The 21,394-nt window shown below is 44.6% G+C and overlaps 2 protein-coding genes across 2 annotated transcripts in view; one reads left to right on the top strand and one right to left on the bottom strand.

Annotated features, from left to right (window-relative positions):
• Nucleotides 1-471, bottom strand: part of PPP2R3C (protein phosphatase 2 regulatory subunit B''gamma) — a 35,110-nt gene extending 34,639 nt beyond the window's left edge. The window contains exon 1 of the mRNA XM_040332667.1: nt 228-471. The gene's annotated coding sequence lies outside the window, so the exon portion shown is untranslated. The remainder of the gene's footprint in view (nt 1-227) is intronic.
• A 169-nt stretch (nt 472-640) lies between these two features.
• The window catches only part of LOC120920533 (protein only RNase P catalytic subunit), a 115,537-nt gene continuing 94,783 nt past the window's right edge, over nt 641-21,394 (top strand). The window contains exons 1-3 of the mRNA XM_040332665.1: nt 641-1,813; nt 8,043-8,090; nt 11,194-11,326. Of these exons, the coding sequence (XP_040188599.1) occupies nt 840-1,813; nt 8,043-8,090; nt 11,194-11,326 (1,155 nt within the window). The 5' untranslated portion in view covers nt 641-839. The remainder of the gene's footprint in view (nt 1,814-8,042; nt 8,091-11,193; nt 11,327-21,394) is intronic.

The raw sequence follows: 21,394 nt of genomic DNA, 5'->3' as shown, positions 1-21,394 counted from the left end.
TCGAGGAACAGGGGCGGCGCAGGGGCGAGTCGAGGAACAGGGGCGAGTCGAGGAAGGAGAGGAAGCGCAGAGGTGGGGGAGGGGTGGGAGAAGATTTGAGTCCTCACATCACCAAATCTCCTGAGACTAGTAGTGCCCTCATCTCATGTTGCGGGTATACTGCTATGAAGCATAATAACAAAGGCACAATGTCAGCCATGACTGCAGATACAATTATAAATACTCACTTTCTCTTTTCTTCCTAATAATGAGGCCTTTAATCACACACCAGTGTTCTCTCCAGCAGTTGGAATCCCTCTGGTTCTCTGGTACACATTATACGTCTCCCCCTGTCAGCACTCCATTGGCAGACCACACGTCCCGTCACCTTTCACTGTCCTCCCGCTGCCTCATACTCCGTATAAACCCGGTTACTATAAAACATAACAACCAGTTCTTTCCAACAGTTCAATACAAAACGTCACTTCCGCTCTAAACAGTAGTTTAACTTACACTTACAAGAAATCACCGCTGTACGACTATGTCTTCATTTCCGTGCGCTTTATGATTCAACCAGGGAGCCATTTTTTTGTAGACCAAGTGTATAGAAAGCAAGGTGCATACTACGGGAAAATGGCGCCGCTCCTGGAGACAATAATATATTTTTACTCCTCTGTTCGCCTTTGAGGTGGTAGTGAGTGTCTGACAGCTCCATGTGATTTGAAGAAGACGAACTAGTTCTTAGTATTGGGTATGAGTTATTGAAATGAGATGAGTGTATGGTCTCTTAGTAACTATAAGAACCATTGTGTCTGCTAGTAGTCAGTAGGGAAGCAGAGAGGGCTGATCAGTGCTGCACCATGTTGTCATTACATGTGTTTTGCAGGGCTGTGCACAGACAGATTGGTGTAAGCAAAGGCTCCATGTGCCAGGCTGCTGCTGCTGCTGTCTTTGTTCCTGACCTGACCAGATTGCACAGCCCTTCACATAATATAAGTACATCATGCAGTGTGAATGCTCATATAGATGAGGATGTCTTCTATGCAAAAGGCTTAAAACAGACTAGAAGCAATGAGCCTGGGAGGGGGACATCAATATTTTCAGCGGGTTCATCCAAAAGAAGGGCTGTCAGGAATAAAGATGAAGAACCGCCTTCAGCAAAGCAGGATCGTACCCCTTTAAATAGAATGCGATTTCCTTTACCCACGGAGCCCCTAGGATCTGATGGCTGGAGGAAACTGAAAGAAGAATGTTCCTTCACAAACAACTATGAAGAGCGGGTGATTGAACAGATGATTAAAATGGACACCGATCTCAACATCGCCAAATCTCTTTTGTCTTTTGTGGCAGAAGAAAATGGCGACATCAGCTATCGGATACTTGTGAAGTATTTGCTGTTGTGTGTGCAGCGGAATCAGGTAGACGAGGTTTGTGATGTCTATGATATCATGAAAAGGAAATTTCAGTCTTTCGATACTGGAGCCAATAGTTTGATTATTAGGGGTTTGGGCAAAACAGATCGCTGGAGGGAGTCAATAGATATTCTAGAGACTATGAAGAAGGTAGGGCCTGTTTCTGCCCGCAACTATGCAGACTGTGTTAAGGCTGCCATTGAAAACCAAGAAGGTGCCCTTGCTTGGACGCTGTACGATGAAATGATACAGAAAAATATGCTGGTTCCTGAGGCTGCAATTTTGAGTCTTTTTGATGCCCCTCAAGATTTGCAGGACGATGATCACAGAAAACGGCTGATCTCCATTTTGAGTTATTTTAGGCAAAACCAAATCTATCCTGGAGAAGTATTGATGAAAAGTATAAAATCTTGGTTTGAAAGGTAAGGCCACTTGCTAAAGCGAAATTCCAACTTAATGCACATCTCCATCAAAAACTAATTTTTGGTTAGAGTAGGGAAGGGTTTTAAACACTTAAACATTTGTATTTCCGCTTGTATCTTTGTAGGGGAGATTTCAACTTATTTCTTGATCTGTTGACTTCAGACTAGAAGTAAGAAGATCTTCACAATGGACACACAGATGACAATGGAACCCTGAAAGAGGTTCTTACCCACTCTACTTTAAAAAAATATCTAAAAGCGGAGATCCACCCAAAAATGGAACTTCCTCTTTTCGAAACCCTCCTCCCCTCAGGTATTTGCACCCACTTCCGGGCATAGACTCCCGTGGGAGTCACGCCGCTGTCTCCTGGGAAACACACTGGTCCCAGGAGAGAGCGGGGACCAGTGAGGGCGCGCCGCGCTACTCGCGCAGTAGGGAACCGGGCAGTGAAGCCGCAACGCTTCACTTCCTGATTCCCTCACCGAGGAAGACGGCAGGGGCAGCCGAGAGACTAGCGATTGCTCAGCCTCGGTTGCCGACATTGTGGGCACCCTGGACAGGTAAGTGTCCATATTTTAAAAGTCAGCAGCTGCAGTATTTGTAGCTGCTGGCTTTTAAAAAAAAAAAAAAAAATACATTTGGGTTGACCTTCGCTTTAAAGTAGTATTCCAGCCTAAACCTAACTAGTCATAGGCTCCTTTCACACTGGATGGATACTATTGAGATCAACAAGGGATCTGTCTGCTGATACCCTGCTGATCACAGCTGAGCGGGCAGATGACACATCCACTTCTGCTCACTTTATGCAAAGTGGACACCGACAGAGTCCGCTCTGCTCTTTGGGCAGGTGGGAGTAAACAGACTCCGCTGTCCGTTTACATCTGACTGCCCTCTGATCTGCCAAGATGAAGACAAATCACCTTCTGTTTTTTTTCAGTGGACCGGAGGTAGGCAGATGTAAACAGACACAAGTTCGTAGTCCGTTTACACCTGCCGGTCCAAAGGGGTGAATGGACCGTCCGATCAGGCCTGCCTTAAAACCTGACAGGCGGACATGATTGAACCCTTCATGTGAAAGGGACCTTAAAAATTTCTCTTTATTACACCTTTGCTGACTAACCTGTGTAAAAAAAAAAAAAATGTATATACTTACCTATTTTTAGCCCTCTCTGATCTGGTCATGTGATCAGCTGTGCCAGCCAGGGGTGGCTGCAGGGGAGAGGAGAAAGGGCTCAACAACGGCTGAGAACCGTGATATCACCCATAGGCTCTCAAGGCCCAGTTTGTGTTGGCGATCCATCCCAGCCGCCACTGGCTGATATAGGAGCTAGATAACTTGAGCAGGCCGAAAATAGGCAAGCATATGCATCTTTTTTACAAAGGTTGGTCAGCAAAGGTGTTAGGAGAGGTAAGGGAACATTTTTAGGTAGCTTTAGCTAGTTATGTTTAGGGTATGATTCAAATTTATTCGTACAAGTCCACCCATGGGCATGGACTTGCATTCCACGCCAATGGGTTATATGAAGGCTCCTTTCAGGTGATTAGACACTGGCAAAAACAAGCTAGGGCCTCTCCTAGTGCCCACTCCTATAACCCTGCCCACTCCATAAGACGTCCATTTTTGTTCTAGTGTCCTTATGTGATGGGTCTGTTCTCCTCTAATGAAGTATTTCTCTTTCAAAACCATTCAATTTGATTCCTTCTATCATGATCTAATTACTTATTGCCCTGGCTATCTATCAGTTTCCAGATCAGTGACTCTTTGTGTGTACATTGGGGACTGTACCCCAGACTTATGTGGGGCCTACCTTTAATGTTTGATGTGGGCACTGGATCCTGCCTTAAGTGCCCAGCACCTTAGCATAATGTGCAACGTGTAATTAGCTGCAGGGTGCTATACAGCTCATGGGCTTTGGTCAATTTTTATGGTACCCAGGACTTGAAAACCCTTTTGCAGTATGCCCACTTTGATGAACAAAACCTGGACCTCTATTACTGGCCCAGGGATTTGTATAAGTTATGACAGAGTTTCGCTGTATGTTGGGACTGCTTCTTGGCTTTTAATAATAGAATTCGCATTGTGCAACACACTATGCAATTTTACAGGCAGAAGATTTTGGAGATACACTATATTACCAAAAGTATTGGTCTACCTGCCTTTAAACGCACATGACATTTTTAATGGCATCCCAGTCTTATGCCCCATACAGACGGTCATTTTTTGTGATGAAAAAAAAATGACGTTTGAAGTGATGAAAAAAAACGACATTTTTGAAACTTCATTTTCAAAAACGATGTAGCATACACACCATCATTTTGAAAAATGATGAACAAAGTGACGGCACTCTAAAGGGGAAGTTCTATTCGCCTTGAGGCTGCTTTTAGCTGATTCTGTTTTAGTAAAAGATGATTCGTGCTTTTTTGTCTGTTACAGCGTGATGAATGTGCTTACTCCATTATGAATGGTAGTTTTACCTCCCGTCTCAAAACTTGCTTCTGGGCATGTGCGGGTTTAAAAACGTCGTTTTGCCCACACACTATCATTTTCATTGACACAAAAAATGACATTTTGAAAAACGACACAAAAAATTCGAGCATGTTCGAATTTTTTTTTTGTCATTTTTCAGAAGACATAAAATGACATTTTGCCCACACACGATCATTTTAATTGACATTTTTAAAAATGTCATTTTATTTCATCACAAAAAATGACCGTCTGTACGTGGCATTAGTCCTTAGGTTTCAATACTGAGTTGGCCCACCCTTTGCAGATATAACAGCTCCAACTTTTCTGGAAAGGCTGTCCACAAGGTTTAGGAGTGCATCTGTGGGAATGTTTGACTATTTTTCCAGAAGTGCCTTTTTGAGGTCAGGCACTGATTCATGTTTTGTCTATGTATATGACAAAACATGAACCTTTACAACCCCATTAATGTTAAAAAAAACTTGAGCCTATATAACCACTTTAAAGATTATCTAAAGCCAAAACTTTTTTTTCTTTTTGAATATAGTGGAGAAGGGTTAGCAACTTTATCTGTTTATTTTTTTTTATAGCATTCTGTGTTCCCAAGTAGGAAGGTTAAACAGTAAATATAGCTGTATTTCAACCATATATTTAGCTGCTTGCTTGTCTGTTTTATTTTGTTTGTTGAGCTCACTGTCTATGTATGCACTATATGTTTATATGTGTGTGTGGTTTGGAGAGCTTACTCGCACTTTGTGGTTATTGTAAATGCGAAAACAGTGCAGCGCTAGAAATCAAATGTTGAGTATTGACATATGAACATATACATTGCAATACATCTTGGAATCAATGTAAAGCCTTTTTATTGTAAATAAACCCGTAACCATACAGTTTATCACTATGTGGAGGCTTTCTGTTGTTTTTTATGGATGCTGGTCATATAAACCTACAAAACGCTTCTTTAGTGGAAAGAAGTTTTTACCATCTGGGACATTGCCATCCTGATCCATATTCTCACATGCCGGGTCCAGGTTGTCTGAGGAAGAGGAATTGCACCACTCGCTATTCAGAGCTTTGATATCACATGCCTGATTGATGTTACCTTCTGGTAAGCATATTTATCTTCTCCCCTGGGTGGTGGATGCACACACGGCCGTGACTCCTTTAGCCCTACACTGCTGGATTACTTCTAGGGTTGTCCCGATACCACTTTTTTAGGACTGAGTACGAGTACCGATACTTTTTTTCAAGTACTCGCCGATACCGAATACCGATACTTTTTTTTAAATGTGTCCCCCCACAAATGCAGCTGTGTCCCCCCACAAATGCAGCCGTATCCCCCCACAAATGCAGCCTTGTCCCCCCCTCAAATGCAGCCGTGTCCCCCACAAATGCAGCAATGTCTCCCCCACAAATGCAGCCGTGTCCCCCACAAATGCAGCCGTGTCCCCCCACAAATGCAGCCATGTCCCCCCACAAATGCAGCCGTGTCCCCCACAAATGCAGCAATGTCTCCCCCACAAATGCAGCAATGTCTCCCCCACAAATGCAGCCGTGTCCCCCCACAAATGCAGCCGTGTCCCCCCACAAATGCAGCCGTGTCCCCCCACAAATGCAGCCGTGTCCCCCCACAGATGCAGCCATGTCCCCCCACAGATGCAGCCATGTCCCCCCACATATGCAGCCATGTCCCCCCCATATGCAGCCATGTCCCCCCCACAGATGCAGCCACGTCCCCCCCACAGATGCAGCCACGTCCCCCCCACAGATGCAGCCACGTCCCCCCCACAGATGCAGCCATGTCCCCCCACAGATGCAGCCATGTCCCCCCCACAGATGCAGCCACGTCCCCCCCACAGATGCAGCCACGTCCCCCCCCCACAGATGCAGCCATGTCCCCCCACAGATGTAGCCATGTCCCCCCCACAGATGCAGCCATGTCCCCCCATATGCAGCCATGTCCCCCCCCATATGCAGCCACGTCCCCCCCCATATGCAGCCACGTCCCCCCACATATGCAGCCACGTCCCCCCACATATGCAGCCATGTCCCCCCACATATGCAGCCATGTCCCCCCACATATGCAGCCATGTCCCCCCACATATGCAGCCATGTCCCCCCACATATGCAGCCATGTCCCCCCCATATGCAGCCATGTCCCCCCCATATGCAGCCACGTCCCCCCATATACAGCCATGTCCCCCCCCCATATGCAGCCATGCCCCCCCATATGCAGCCATGCCCCCCCCATATCCAGCAATCTCCCCCCATATGCAGCCACGTCCCCCCCCATATGCAGCCACGTCCCCCCCCATATCCAGCCACGTCCCCCCCATATGCAGCCACGTCCCCCCCATATGCAGCCACGTCCCCCCCCATATCCAGCCACGTCCCCCCCCCATATCCAGCCATGTCCCCCCCATAAAAGAGTATTCGGGGGCATTTGCGGGAGTACAAGTACTCCCGCAAATACTCGGAATCGGTCCCGATACCGATACTAGTATCGGTATCGGGACAACCCTAATTCCTTCCCATCAATATATACCAATGAGTTCATGTTTTAATCACCAATGGGACTATACTACCAATGTTGATTTACAATTTTCGCAGTGCACTTTATTTAGAGTCACTATCAATCAGATGATGGTGTTAAGCCTCATACAAACAATCGGATTTTCTGCGGACAAAGCGTAGAACTTTTGTGTGAAGGGCATAGGCCATAAACTTGTCTTGCATACAAAAGGCACACAATTGTTGGCCAACAAACACAAAACTATGTGGTTTTTCAGCTCTTTAGCGCCACCCGTTGGGCAACTTCTGTTAATGTTGTGTTATGGTTAGCATTGCTTTTAAGCATGCGTGTTTGTACGTTGGAGTTTCGTCCGATGGACTTCTGTACACACGATTGGAGAATCCCCGACGACACACATTTGTTTTTGGAAAATTTTAGACCCTTTTCACACTGGGGCGTTTTTCAGGCGCTTTGGCGTTTAAAAAAAAGCCTGTAAAGCCCCTGAAAGAAGCCTCATCTGTAATCCCAATGTGAAAGCCTGAGTGCTTTCAGAGCCCTTTCACACTACCAGCACCCGAAAAACGCCGGTAAAGTGCCGCTAAGACAACTTTCACACCGGGGCGTGTTTCAGGCGCTTTGGCGTTAAAAAAAAGCTCCTTCAATGGGAAGAGGGCTTTAGGAGCGGTGTATTCAACGCTCCTAAAGCGCTGCAAAGAAGCTGCTTGCAGGACTTTTTTTGACACCCTGCCAGCGCAGCGCCTCAGTGTGAAAGCACTCAGGCTTTCACATTGGAATTGCAGATGCAGCTTCTTTCAGGAGCTTTACAGGCGCTTTTTTTAACGCAAACGCGCTTGAAAAACGCCCCAGTGTGAAAGGGGTCTAAAAGCATGCTATCCAACTTTTGTTGGCGGACAACAATTGTCCAATGGAGCATACAAACAGTCGGATTTTCCGACAACAGCCTGTCATCACACAATTCCTGTCGGAAAATCCGATCGTGTGTACGAGGCTTTTTTGTATATGCTAATTACAATTTATTTTCTACATCACGCTATGTTGATATGTCAATACGCAACATTTGATTCCTAGTGCTGCACCGGTTTCACTTTATTCATTCACACAATTTTTGTTAAGATTGTAGTTCTGGCTGCTATTGTTTGTTTATGTGTATAGCACAGAATTTTTATATTCATTTCAAGTTATTGTAAATGCAAAGAGTTGTATTTTGAAAAGTCGTTTTCATGTATTTTAGTATTCCCAGTGAATCCTGGAGGGGGAAACTCACCAAAGTCACTAATAGGTAAGTGTGTTTATATCGCAGAGGATTCTGGGCTGCAGATCCTCCATAGGAAAGTAATGGCATATAAAGGAATATTGTAGTTTTTGCTGCAGTACCAATTTTCACCTAAAGGGAATTTTGTATATGCAGCATTGTTCAATTTGAAAGTCTGGGAGAAGCAGAAAGTAGAGGCTTCCTTCTGTGCTACTACACCAGGGCTCGACACATCTGGTGGTGAGCCGTTGGTATTACAAGTTATTACCACCAGATGTGTGAGCTGGCGCCATCTGGTGGTGGCCGTTGGTATTACAAGTTAAGCATTACAAGTTAAACAGCAATTCTAATGTCATTTTTCACTATTTTTCACTGCCATCTTCTTCCCTCTAATTAGAACCCCCAAACATTATATATATTTTTTATCCTAACACCCTAGAGAATAAAATGACGATCGTTGCAATACTTTCTGTCACGCCGTTTTTGCGCAGCGGGTTTTTTTTTTGGGAAAAAATTACACTTTTTTTAATTAAAAAATAAGACAACAGTAAAGTTATCCCCATTTTTTTTAATATTATGAAAGATAATGTTACGCAGAGTAAATTCATACCCAACATGTCGCGCTTCAAAATTGCGTCCGCTCGTGGAATGCCGACAAACTTTTACCCTTTAAAATCGTCATAGGCAACGTTTAAAAAAATCTACAGGTTGCATGTTTTGAGTTACAGAGGAGGACTAGGGCTAGAATTATTGCTCTCGCTCTACCAATCGTGGCGATACCTCACATGTGTGGTTTGAACACCGTTTACATATGCGCTTCTGCGCACAAGCTCGTCGGGACGGGGCGTGTTTTCTGGCTCCTAACTTTTTTAGCTGGCTCCTAGATTCCAAGCAAATTTGTCAAACCCTGTACTACACAATAGCATTCTAGACAAACAGGGGCTTTCCCATTTTTTGGGGAATTTTTCCTAAAAGGGAACTTTAGATTAAAGGGGTTGTAAAGGTTTGTTTTTTATTTTCTAAATAGGTTCCTTTTAAGCTAGTGCATTGTTGGTTCACTTACCGTTTCCTTCGACTTCTAAATGTTTTTTTTCTTTGTCTGAATTTCTCACTTCCTGTTTCTCCTCAGTAAGCTTTCCCCCATCATCCATGGGGGTTAGTCAGCTAGAACAGCTTACTGGAGGAGGAACAGGAAGTGAGAAATTCAGACAAAGAAAAAAAAAACATTTAGAAGGGAAATGGAAGGAAAAGGTAAGTGAACCATCAATGCACTAGCTTAAATGAACCTATTTAGAAAATTTAAAAATGAACCTTTACAACCCCTTTAAAATGTTCCGTAATAAAGGATTCTTGCCTGCTTGCAATCTTTTTGACACTGGGTCTGGGGCGCGCGTGCTTGTTGCTAGCGACCCGCTCTTGCTGTGATTGACACCCACTGTGTCCAACTTTGCGATCGTTGTAAACAAGGCAGACCGCCGTTTTGTGAGAGGCCAAGATGGAGATCTTGTGTTTCTGCTAAGCAGGAACACGGATCTCTGTCTTCCCCCAGTCTAAACATCCCCCACAAAGTTAGAAAGTACTCCCTAGGAGCTCATTAACCCTTTGATTGCCCCAAATGTTAACCCCCTCCCCAGTGTCATTAGTACAGTGAAAGTGCATTATTATTATTTTTATCACTGATCACTCTATTGGTGTTGACCATGGCGGCCATTTTGAAGTCGGCCATTTTGAATCCAACTTTTGTTTTTTCAATAGGAAGAGGGTCATGTGACACATCAAACTTATTCGGAATTTCACAAGAAAAACAATGGTGTGGTTTTAACTTAACTTTATTCTTTCATGAGTTATTTACAAGTTCCTCTATGTTTACAACCATTGACATGTCGCCGAGGTTAACGCGTGCGGAGCGGACATAAATTGTTTTGATGTCTGGTGAACGCAGTAACCGGGTCATTGCAGCAGATTTCAATGCAAGACAGCCTACGAGACCACCTATCTCCCATGTTACACTTAGCAAACTGCTTGCTAAGTTTCCTCAAACTGGTTCAGTGTTGGATTTGCCAAAATGTGGAAGCATGAAATCTGTCACTAATGAAGAAACATCAGTGGCTGTCCTAGCTTCATTCAGCAAGAGCCCACAGCGTAGCACTCGCCGCATGTCACGGGAGAGCACATTGAACACATTTTATAAGTGGTCAGAAACTTGTAAATAACTCATGAAAGAATAAAGTTACGTTAAAACCAAGCACACCATTGTTTTTCTTGTGAAATTCCCAATACATTTGATGTGTCACATGACCCTCTTCCTATTGAAAAAACAAAAGTTGGATTCAAAATGGCCGCCTTCAAAATGGCCGCCATGGTCACCACCCATCTTGAAAAGTTTCCCCCCTCACATATACTAATGTGCCACAAACAGGAAGTTAATATCACCAACCATTCCCATTTTATTAAGGTGTATCCATATAAATGGCCCACCCTGTATTCACCACTACATTGCATATTGGCTCGTATTCCCTTTTCCCAAGGAAAAAAAACGTTGCTTCATCTTTTTTTATTTATAAGGGCCGGTTCACACCAGATGCAGTTCTGTGCACTTTTTTTTTCTGCACTAAGAATGCATGCACAGTGTTTTCCATGTTTTCCTATGGCTCTAGTTGGCTCTAGCTCACGCTATGCAGTCAGTTTCCGGTGCAAAAAAAATAAAATAGAGCGTGCTGCATTTTTTTTCTGCACAGAACTGTACTGGAACCTAGCAAATTGTATCAAAAACGTACTGGAACTGCGTGTTGTGTAAGCAAAAACTGATCCGGAACGTATCCGGAGTGCATTTTTGTGGTGTGAACCGGCCCTTAGAAACTCGTGTTCTTGTTTTGTTATACTTGAGTTCCTTTTCAATGGTAGGTTCTCATTCAACAATGAAGAGCATTTAAAATTAAATGACAGGCTGGCTTAGTTAACCAACATAGTATTTGAAGAGACCTTAGAATACTGTGTTTCCCCGAAAATAAGACCGGGTCTTATATTAATTATGGCTACAAAAAACACACTAGGGCTTATTTTCAGGGGATGTCTTATTTATTTATGGTATGTACAAAAAACATTCACGACTCTTCCATACTTCTTCCAGTGGTCACTGTCAGGCATGTAAACAGCAGATTGAGTCCATTGATTTGACGCCAGAAGAATACAGTATTCTGAAGAAAGCGGTCATTACCAGCATCATTCAAGGGGAAGATACTTTTCGCAAGACCACTCCACAAGTGAGTCAAATATACACATTTCCATGGGCTTCTCTCCTGTAATCCATAGACTTATAAGCAGTGACGGCTGATGTTTTTTTTGGGGTGGGGGCGTCACACTACCCCCCCCCCCTCGCGGCACTAATGCACTCCCCGACCACCACCTGCTGTCCTTACCTTGGATGTGGGCGCTGATAGCGTTGCAGGCTCTGGGAAAGCTGCTCCGGTGTCCTCTCTCTCCTCCTCCCGGCGATAGGCGTCCAAAAGGATCGCCAGACATTTTGGCCAATCGGGAAACGGGTTTCATATCTGCTTCCCGATTGGCCGGGAGGAGGATCAGTGTTGCAACAGCAAATTTTCATTCATGTGTGGGGTCCAGACGCAATGCTCTGCGTCCCCAGCCCACCCTATTTTGAAGCCTATTAGAAGAACCTATGGCTCTAATTAGTGCTTAAAAAATAAAAAACACTGGCCGCTGTAATTCATATGCCTGGTGACCCTGAAAGAGTCCAGACTCATGAATAGGGGGCGGTCACGGCAGCATTGGATAGATTCATGTTATGCATGAATCTATCCATCGCATATTGGGGGTGGCGAGGAAAGGGTGGGCGGCACCCGGACGCCTCTTAAGGGACGGGCCGCCCCTGCTTATAAGGTCTCGCACAGCTTCTTCCTACAAGTTTTGCAATAGCTACTGTAAAAAATTGTAACTTAATTTTAAGACAAATTGGTTAAAAAGGTAGTTCTTGAGTCAGCCAAATTCTATGTGCTCAATTAGTGCCCCTCCAAGTAAGGGGCCAGGTGTTTTGAACCAAACAGCTTAGTGCATGTGAGCAGCCAAGATAAGCATTTGTTCTTGCAGCATTCCCAGTAACCTGTTCCAGGCAAAATGCCCTACTGGGGATACTGTAATACTGGTATTCAGAATGGAATTTGGTCCAAAAGTTACACTATATGCATTTTCATATCGAAGTCCATTAGGTTCCATAGGAGATGATTGTGTAGGAGATTTCGTAATTGTATTTTCTAGTTCTAGTAAGAACTTCAGCTTGCGTGGGGCTGAGAACTATCTCAATATCCCGTTATCCCCATCTGACTGGGTGCTTGTGTGGCCAATCACCAAACCCCAATAATGCCATGTGAAAAGAGTGGGAGTGAGTCACAGGGTTCACCATACCTGGAAGTACTGGGTATGTCACTTTTGTTTCATTGGGGGCACAGAGTGGCAGGGGAGCAAAAGAAAGTACGAACAACTGTGGAGCTGGGATCAAATCTAAACTCTGTGTACAAAAACGTATGTGTAAATCCACTTGTGTGCACTAAATTACTCAGAAATTACCTTGTTAAGGTAGCAAGGACATCTTTATCCTACACATAGCCTGTGCGGAGAGCATAGCTAGTGATGGAAACCCAGTAGTTCCTCCCACTAAAGGTTGCGTGCAGAAAACTACATGTACTGTGTTTCGCCGAAAATAAGACCTAGGGCCAGATTCACAAAGGTTAGCGGATCTTTAGATCCGTGTAACCTATGTGTTTTAAGATCCGCCCTCGCAAGTTTGTGAGGAAAGTGTCAAATTCACAACACACTTACCTCCAAACTTGCGACGGCGGATCCTAACTCCCCCGGCGGAATTCTAATTCCGCGGCTGGGGGAGTGTACTATTTAAATCAGGCGCGCTCCCGCGCCGATTTAAATACGCATGCGCCGTCCGGGGAATTTCCCGGCGTGCATTGCTCCCACTGACGTCAATAGGACGTCAGTGGTTGCGACGTGAGCGGGACTTGCGACGCGCGTGTTCGTGAATCGGCGTACGCAAACGACGTAGGAAATTTCAAATTCGACACGGGAACGACGGCCATACTTAACAATACTTACCCCTGCTTTTAACAGGGGTAAGTATACGACGGGTACCGCGCTACGGAAACGACGTAAGAACACAGCGTCGGGTCCGCGTACGTTCGTGAATTTCGCGTATCTCGCTGATTTACATATTATTCAGTGTAAATCAGCGGGAACGCCCCCGGCGCCATTTTTAAATCAAAAAAAAGATCCGACAGTGTAACACAGTGTGACACTGTCGGATCTCAGCCCTATCTATGCGTAACTGGTTCTATGAATCAGGCGCATAGATAGGACCAGTTTACGTCAGAGATACGATGGTGTATCTGTAGATACACCGTCGTATCTCTTTGTGAATCTGGCCCCTAGTGTTATTTTCCAGGAGGGCTGCAATATAAGCCCTACCCTGAAAATAAGCCCTAGTTTAAAATGCTTGTAAAATCCTAGAATCCTCTCTATTACAGTAGTATATAATGTACAATCTGTGCGTTTCTGTAATATAATTGAGGGGAAGAGAGCTCCAGCGGGTCACAGAAGTGCAGAGCGATGCTATAACAAAGGTATTTGGCACAATTATATTACAGAAACGCACACATTGTACATTATATACTACTGTATTAGAGTGGATTATAGGATTTTACAAGCAATTTAACTCTGTTTACACTGGGGATTCTGGACAGGCAGGGAGAGAGGGGGGAGAAGACAGCACATTACATGATAAGACCTACCCCGAAAATAAGCCCTACTATGTTTTTTGTTGCCAAAATTTATTTAAGACCTGGGTTTATTTTTGGGGAAACACGGTAAGTATCCATGCAAGTACAAAACTAGTCTCCTTGCATAAGGTGAGAGCAGCAGTGACTGGTCTTTCTTATGGAAAACTCCTGTTTTCTGCAAATTACTGGAATTGTTACATATTGGATTACTGCACAGTTCTGGAAGAAATACATTAAGGACACCAATAGGTAGATTCAGAAAGAGTTAGGCCGGCTTATCAGTAGTTAAGCCGACCTAACTCAGAATCTACGCCGACTTATGTTTAAGTGTATTCTCAAACAGAGATACGCTTAAACATATCTAAGATACGACGGCTTGCGCCGTCCTATCTTAGGTTGCAATATTGAGGCTGGCCGCAAGGTGGCGCTTCCATTGCGGCGTAGAATATGTAAATTAGTAGATACGCCGATTCACAAACGTACGCCCGGCCGCCGCAGTACATTTACGCCGTTTCCGTAAGGCATTATCAGGCCTAAAGTTATTCCATCTAATAGATGGAATAGTAATGTTAAGTATGGCCTCCGTTCCCGCTTCGAAATTCGAAAATTTTACGTTGTTTGCATAAGTCGTCCGCGAATAGCGATTTACGTCGTTTACGTCCACGTCAAAATCAATAGGCCCGTGTGGGGTACTTGGCCGCAATGCACACTGGGAAATGTAGGCGCCCGGCGCATGCGCAGTTGAAAAAATACGTCAAAAACGTAAGGTCAAAGCATATTAACATAAAACACGCCCCCTCAGCCGAATTTGAATTAGGCGCGCTTGCGCCCGCCGCATTTACGCTACGCCGCCGTAACTTAGCAGGCAAGTACATTGTGAATCATGTACTTGCCTCGCTAACTTACGGCGGCGTAGCGTAAATGCCCTTTAGCTATGCCGCCGCAAAGTTGCGGACATCTACCTGAATCTACCTACAAGATTCCAGTACGATTATACATGCCTCTTGTATTTGGAGAATATTTATTAAGTCTAGATTTTGCTGTAAAATAAACTTGTTGCATTGGCTCAGTTTTGAATGCTAAAGTATAGCTAAAGGCAACACTTCTTTATTTTTTTTTTTTTTTTTGTTTTGGATAGAGGGGAGATGGATTAGAACCCCTGTCAGTTTTTTTGCTCTCTGTGTCCCCATTAGGGAGATTCACACTCTATATTTGTCCTGTTTACCATTATCATTGAAAAAGTTAAATAAAATCCCAAATATTGGGTTTTGTCCCCAGAAATGTAATAGAGGGGAAATCTTCCAATGGGGACACTAGTTCTGGTGACCTGGGCCCCCCCAAGAAATACCCTTAATTTGCAGAGGTATTGCCTCTCAATTCCTGTTTCGGTTATGGGACAAGAAGTGAAGGTAAATCTCCCCAATGGGATGAAGATGGCAAAAAAACTTACAGGGGTTACAGTATCTCACAAAAGTTAGTACACCCCTCACATTTTTGTAAATATTTTATTATATCTTTTCATGTGACAACACTGAAGAAATGACACTTTGCTACAATGTTGTGTAGTGAGTGTACAGCTTGTATAACAGTGTAAATTTGCTGTCCCCTCAAAATAACGCAACATACCATGCCATTAATGTCTAAACCGCTGGCAACAAAAGTGAGTACACCCCTAAGTGAAAATGTCCAAATTGGGCCACTGACCTGAAACAAGCATGCAGTTCCATAACAAGAGAGTCATGCAAGCAACAAAAATAAGAATGTTCACACAGAGAGGTTAGCAACAGTAGCCTCCATTTTTTTCCCCTTATGACAGGTCTACTGTCATGGACCTTGAGATATTAAAATGTTTCTACTTGACATCTGTTACACAGGAGAGGGACATTCAATGCAAGGACATCGGTTATTGAAATGCTAAGTGGAACCAGCTAGAGAAATACCTTTTATTGTGTTCTGCAGGTTAAGAGCGGGTGTCGGAGACGCTCCGTCTGGCTAAAAACTATGGATTGAAGGTTAATTGAATCTAGATGTATGTGTTTATTGTTCTAAAGGTCAGAAGCCTCCTGTCAGCTGTATTGAATTAGCATTCTATTGTCTAAAGCAATGTAACCTCTCAGAGGTAGTAATTAAGTAGACCGGGTTATTGTGTATATTGATTACCCCCTGGGGCTTCTGTCTCAATACACAAGTCTTTCTATCCAAGCTATTGGACCAATCCCTGTTGACAATTTCAAGTCCTCATTTGCATGGTCAAGGGGGACCTGAGTGAAGACTGCATATACTTTACAATTGACCAATAGGAAAGCGGTTGTTGGGAGTGGGATGTTCCAAATTCTGTATAAAAGTGTGCTGTGTAATTGAAAATAAAGAGTCCTGTTGGAACTTACATACAGCCTGCCTGGTGTTTGTTCTTAATGGGTCCGAATGGCACATAGCTGTAATTCGGATCCCGGAACCTTGGATGACTGGACCATCAGACTTTTGCAATCTGCAAGCTGACTCACTGGTAGCAGAGGAGTGTCGGGAGAGCAGGACCTGGGCGAGCAAGGGTCTCGTCACATCTACTTTATGTCCAACCAGTGATTTATATTAATGTTACTTGTAGAAGTTTGGATTTAGGGTGATACCATTTATTGGCTAACTAAATACATTTTAATGCAAGCTTACGAAGCACACTGTGGAAGAGACCAGTATGCTTCAAAAGCTTGCACTTCAGTCTATTTCGTTAGCCAATGAATGGTGTCGCCCTAAATCCAAAGTTCATACCGTTGTCAATGGCTAACATAGGACAATACACTGCTGCTCTTAAAGTGGAGGAGTTCACCCTATAAAAAAATTCTAACACTGCATCCAGCCCAGTTGTGCATATAAAATGACACTGACCTTTTTTTTTTTTTCCGTAGATAGCGTTTAGCCGTGGAATTCACCGCGGCTTCTGGGTAGGGAATCCCGCGGGAGTGGGCGTTCCTATTGTCGTGCCAATTGATTGACATGCTAAACGATGGCGCACACAGCGCGTCACGACTTCCCGAAGGAAGCTCGGGTCGGCTCGGCTCTATTCGGCAACGTAAAATTTTACGTTGTTTGCGTAAGTCGTCCGTGAATAGGGCTGGACGTAATTTACGTTCACGTCAAAACCAATACGTTCTTGCGGCGTACTTTGGCGCAATGCACACTGGGATATGTACACATATTGACGTAAAAAACGTCAATCATGTCAGGTCACACCACATTAACATAAAACACGCCCCCTCATCCTAACTTGAATTAGGCGCGCTTACGCCGGCCCTATTTACGCTACGCCGCCGTAAGTTAGGAGGCAAGTGCTTTGTGAATACAGTACTTGCCTCTCTGACTTAAGGCGGCGTAGCGTAAATCCGATACGCTACGCCGCCTTAAAGATGCGGTGCTCTTTCTGAATCCAGCTACTAGTCTACTATAAGTGAGACTCGTTCTCTCTCTTTGTTACCTCTCTGAACCTTGATCGCGCCCTGAAGAAACCAAATGGTAAAATGCGTCGATGCACAAGGGCTCACTGTACAAATTGTATCATTCTACATAGTTTTTAACACTTTTGAATATACTATGTACTTTTTTCAATAACATTTTATTTTTTTTCAACCTCCCCATTGTTTTCTATGCCTTTAAAGTCCGGCATATGGTGACTCTTCGAGTACTTTTTTTTTTTTTGGTTCCCTCTTAAAATTTACGGATGTGGCAATGTGAGTGCTCTCTCCTTTCATTTTGAAGTTTTTATATATTTTCCACCTAATTTAAATTTCCAGAACAAACAAAGGTATTTTGGAGTTGTTAAAATGTGTCTTATGGACTTTTCGGGGACTTAGACTGAATAATCCTCAGTGCATATTCAGTGTAATTTCCCTCCTTGTTATGGTACATTTGTAGGTGGAAATCAGGACGGTGTTATTCAGGCAGTTTTTGTCTCCGCTAGCTGCTTCATATGACTAATCGGTGCATTGTGAAACGAAGTGCGGGGGCTGTCCTGTTTCATATGCTGCACAGAAATGTTTAGTCTTCATCTCCAACAGACTGTTTACTTGGGTATTGTAGGTAAAGTGCATCTAAATCTAAAAACAAAAATGTAATATATTGCAGTTTATCAGACTTTAGATGTGGTGGCTGTAATAGTTTTCCATTGCACAGGCTTTTTTTCCCTTTTATTTTCACCTGGTGATCCTGCCAGCAACACAGTTCAAGTCCCAGGATGACATTACATGAACACCTTACATTTTCTGCTTTCACAGCGATCCTACAGGTATGCAGAATAAATTATTACATTGGTCCACCTTAGACCAATGTAACTATGCATTAAAAACCATATGTGGGGTTCAAATACAAATAACAAACGAGTGCAGTGCTAAATGAACATATAGGCCCGGATTCACAAAGCACTTGCGCCAACGTATCTCGAGATACGCCGCGCAAGTGCAAATATGCGCCGTCGTATCTGTGCGCCGTGCCCACAAAACTAAGATATGCCTGAAAATTGGCTTCATCCGACCAACATAACTTGCCTACGCCGGGGTAGAGTGGGCGCATATTTACGCTGGACGTATTTGGCGCTCCCATTGATTTTCTATTCACGTATGCAAATGAGGGAGATACGCCCATTCATGAACGTACGTCCGTCCGACGCAGTGCGCGTAAAGTCATACATCCGGCGTAAAGTTATGCCCCATAAAGGAGGTGTAACTCAGCAGCATCCATGCAAAGGGCTCCACCAGGGAACACAAGCCGACGCATTTTACGTATTTTATAGGACGTGAATATGACTAGGCGTAGGTTACGTTCACGCCGTAGGCAGTGATCCGTCGTATCTTAGGGAGTAGATCCAACGTGATTCTGAGCATGCGTACTGGGATGCGTCCACAGGACGGCGCATGCGCCGTTCATTATACGTATCTGTCTGAGACTCAGCCCATCATTTGCATGGGGTCATGCCTCATTTGCATGGCTCACGCCCACTTCCACATACGCCGGCTTACGCCTAGGAAACCCAGCGCAGATTTGGCAGCACTGGCTTTGTGAATCCAGTGCTTGCCTCTCTGCGCTGCGTAGCGTAAAGAAGATACGCTACGGCGGCATAAATATGCGCCGCTGTTTGTGAATCTGGGCCATAGTGCTCAGTGCCATCTACCAATCCTCAATAAAGTGCAAGTGCTCTGAACTCCACATGGATTCCCAATTATAAACAATGTAAAAAAATAAAGTGATGTGAATGAGTGTGAATAATTGCTGCGATAGCTAAACAATATTCTTGTAAAACAATCAATAAGTGTCCCACGTTGTGCAGGCGGTTTTAACTTTTTTTCGGCCACTAGCGCCGCGAAAACGATGCCCCCACCTCCCCAGTGTAAAAGGACTCTTAGGGCAGCACTCAAAGGTGAGCAATCTCTAGTAACAAAATAAACAGAAAAGAAGGCGCCTCCAAGTGCAGAAATAAAAACTTTTAATATCCCAAAGGGATTGAAAACACTTCCAAAATAGATGATGAATAGAGAGCATCATATGTAAAGTAGAGAAGGTGATCCGGCATCAGGATGGTCCCAGTATGTATCATAGATTCTCCATGTTCAGCAGCAGAGAGTCCCAGAGGAGCCAGCAGGTGGAGGCCACAGCTCTGATGGCACTGGTGGAGTAGCCGTGCTGTCAGGATCAGCGTGGAACAGGAATCCTAGAAACAACGCCAGCGGGAGAGGACCAACAACCAGCGTGAACTGCAAACCGGAAGTGAGGTCATCAAAATGGGACGCGTTTCAGAAATACTGATTGGCTCCTTCTTCAAGCCAATGACTGGTGGTTAATGGAAGCACACAGATCATAAGAAGCTATGCTTCCATTAACCACCAATCATTGGCTTGAAGAAGGAACCAATCTGTAGTCTCGAAAAAGTGTCCCGATTTGATGACCTCACCTCCGGTTTGCGGTCCACGCTGGTTTTTGGGATGTTAAAAGTTTTTATTTCTGCACTTGGAGGCGCCTTCTTTTCTGTTTACACTCGATTTCCAATCCTAGGAACTTTTCCACAAAGGAGAGAAATACTGACAACAATTGGCTACCTGATAACACCCTCACAATAAGCTGACCTTTGTTAAGTGGCTATTCTGCTCGGTGCATTGTGTGCTGTGTAAAAAGAGAACCAGAAATAGACAGGGCATGATTGTGGTTTGAAGCAAAAATTCCCTACAGAAAATCCCTTTGCTTTATTTTTATCTCTGAGGATAGGTACTTTTTTAAACTTTCCACTTTTTTTATTTGATGAATAAAATGCCTCCCATCCCCTAGTTTATTTTGGTATGTGGCAAACCCACCAGGATTTAGAATTGCTGGCATTTGGGAGTGTGGTTGAGGTGCTATCATTGCGTGGCTAAATATAGACCTGCCAGGGGATTTCCGCAGCTGAGCCTACCAAAATGGAGAGAGACTGGTTTTGCAAAGTGTTTACATAAAATGTTCGATGACAAGGAGATTTAGCAATCCGTCTTCGGGGCCCATTCACACCAGCTCTGTAGAATGCATGCTGACTGGTGTGCGTTGTGTGGGTGCGGTGCTGCGTGTTCTTACAATGCATCACACCAGCTCTGTAGAATGCATGCTGGCTGGTGTGCGTTGTGTGGGTGCAGCGCTGCGTCTTCTTACAATGCATCACACCAGCTCTGTAGAATGCATGCTGACTGGTGGGTGCGGTGCTGCGTGTTCTTACAATGCATCACACCAGCTCTGTAGAATGCATGCTGACTGGTGGGTGCGGTGCTGCGTGTTCTTACAATGCATCACACCAGCTCTGTAGAATTCATGCTGACTGGTGGGTGCGGCGCTGCGTGTTCTTACAATGCATCACACCAGCTCTGTAGAATGCATGCTGGCTGGTGTGCGTTGTGTGGGTGCGGTGCTGTGTCTTCTTACAATGCATTACACCAGCTCTGTAGAATGCATGCTGGCTGGTGTGCGTTGTGTGGGTGCGGTGCTGCGTGTTCTTACAATGCATTACACCAGCTCTGTAGAATGCATGCTGGCTGGTGTGCGTTGTGTGGGTGCGGTGCTGCGTGTTTTTACAATGCATCACACCAGCTCTGTAGAATGCATGCTGGCTGGTGTGCGTTGTGTGGGTGCGGTGCTGCGTGTTCTTACAATGCATCACACCAGCTCTGTAGAATGCATGCTGGCTGGTGTGCGTTGTGTGGGTGCGGTGCTGCGTGTTCTTACAATGCATCACACCAGCTCTGTAGAATGCATGCTGGCTGGTGTGCGTTGTGTGGGTGCGGTGCTGCATGTTCTTACAATGCATCACACCAGCTCTGTAGAATGCATGCTGGCTGGTGTGCGTTGTGTGGGTGCGGTGCTGCGTGTTCTTACAATGCATCACACCAGCTCCGTAAAATGCATCTTGCCTGTTGTGCGTTGTGTGGGTGCGGTGCTGCGTGTTCTTACAATGCATCACACCTGCTCTGTAGAATGCATGCTGGCTGGTGTGCGTTGTGTGGGTGCGATGCTGCGTGTTCTTACAATGCA

This window comes from Rana temporaria, chromosome 13, assembly GCF_905171775.1.
Source record: "Rana temporaria chromosome 13, aRanTem1.1, whole genome shotgun sequence".
In the NCBI taxonomy this organism is placed as follows: domain Eukaryota; kingdom Metazoa; phylum Chordata; class Amphibia; order Anura; family Ranidae; genus Rana; species Rana temporaria.
Note: the sequence above shows the minus strand (reverse complement) of the source record. Positions and strands in the feature narration are given on the sequence as shown.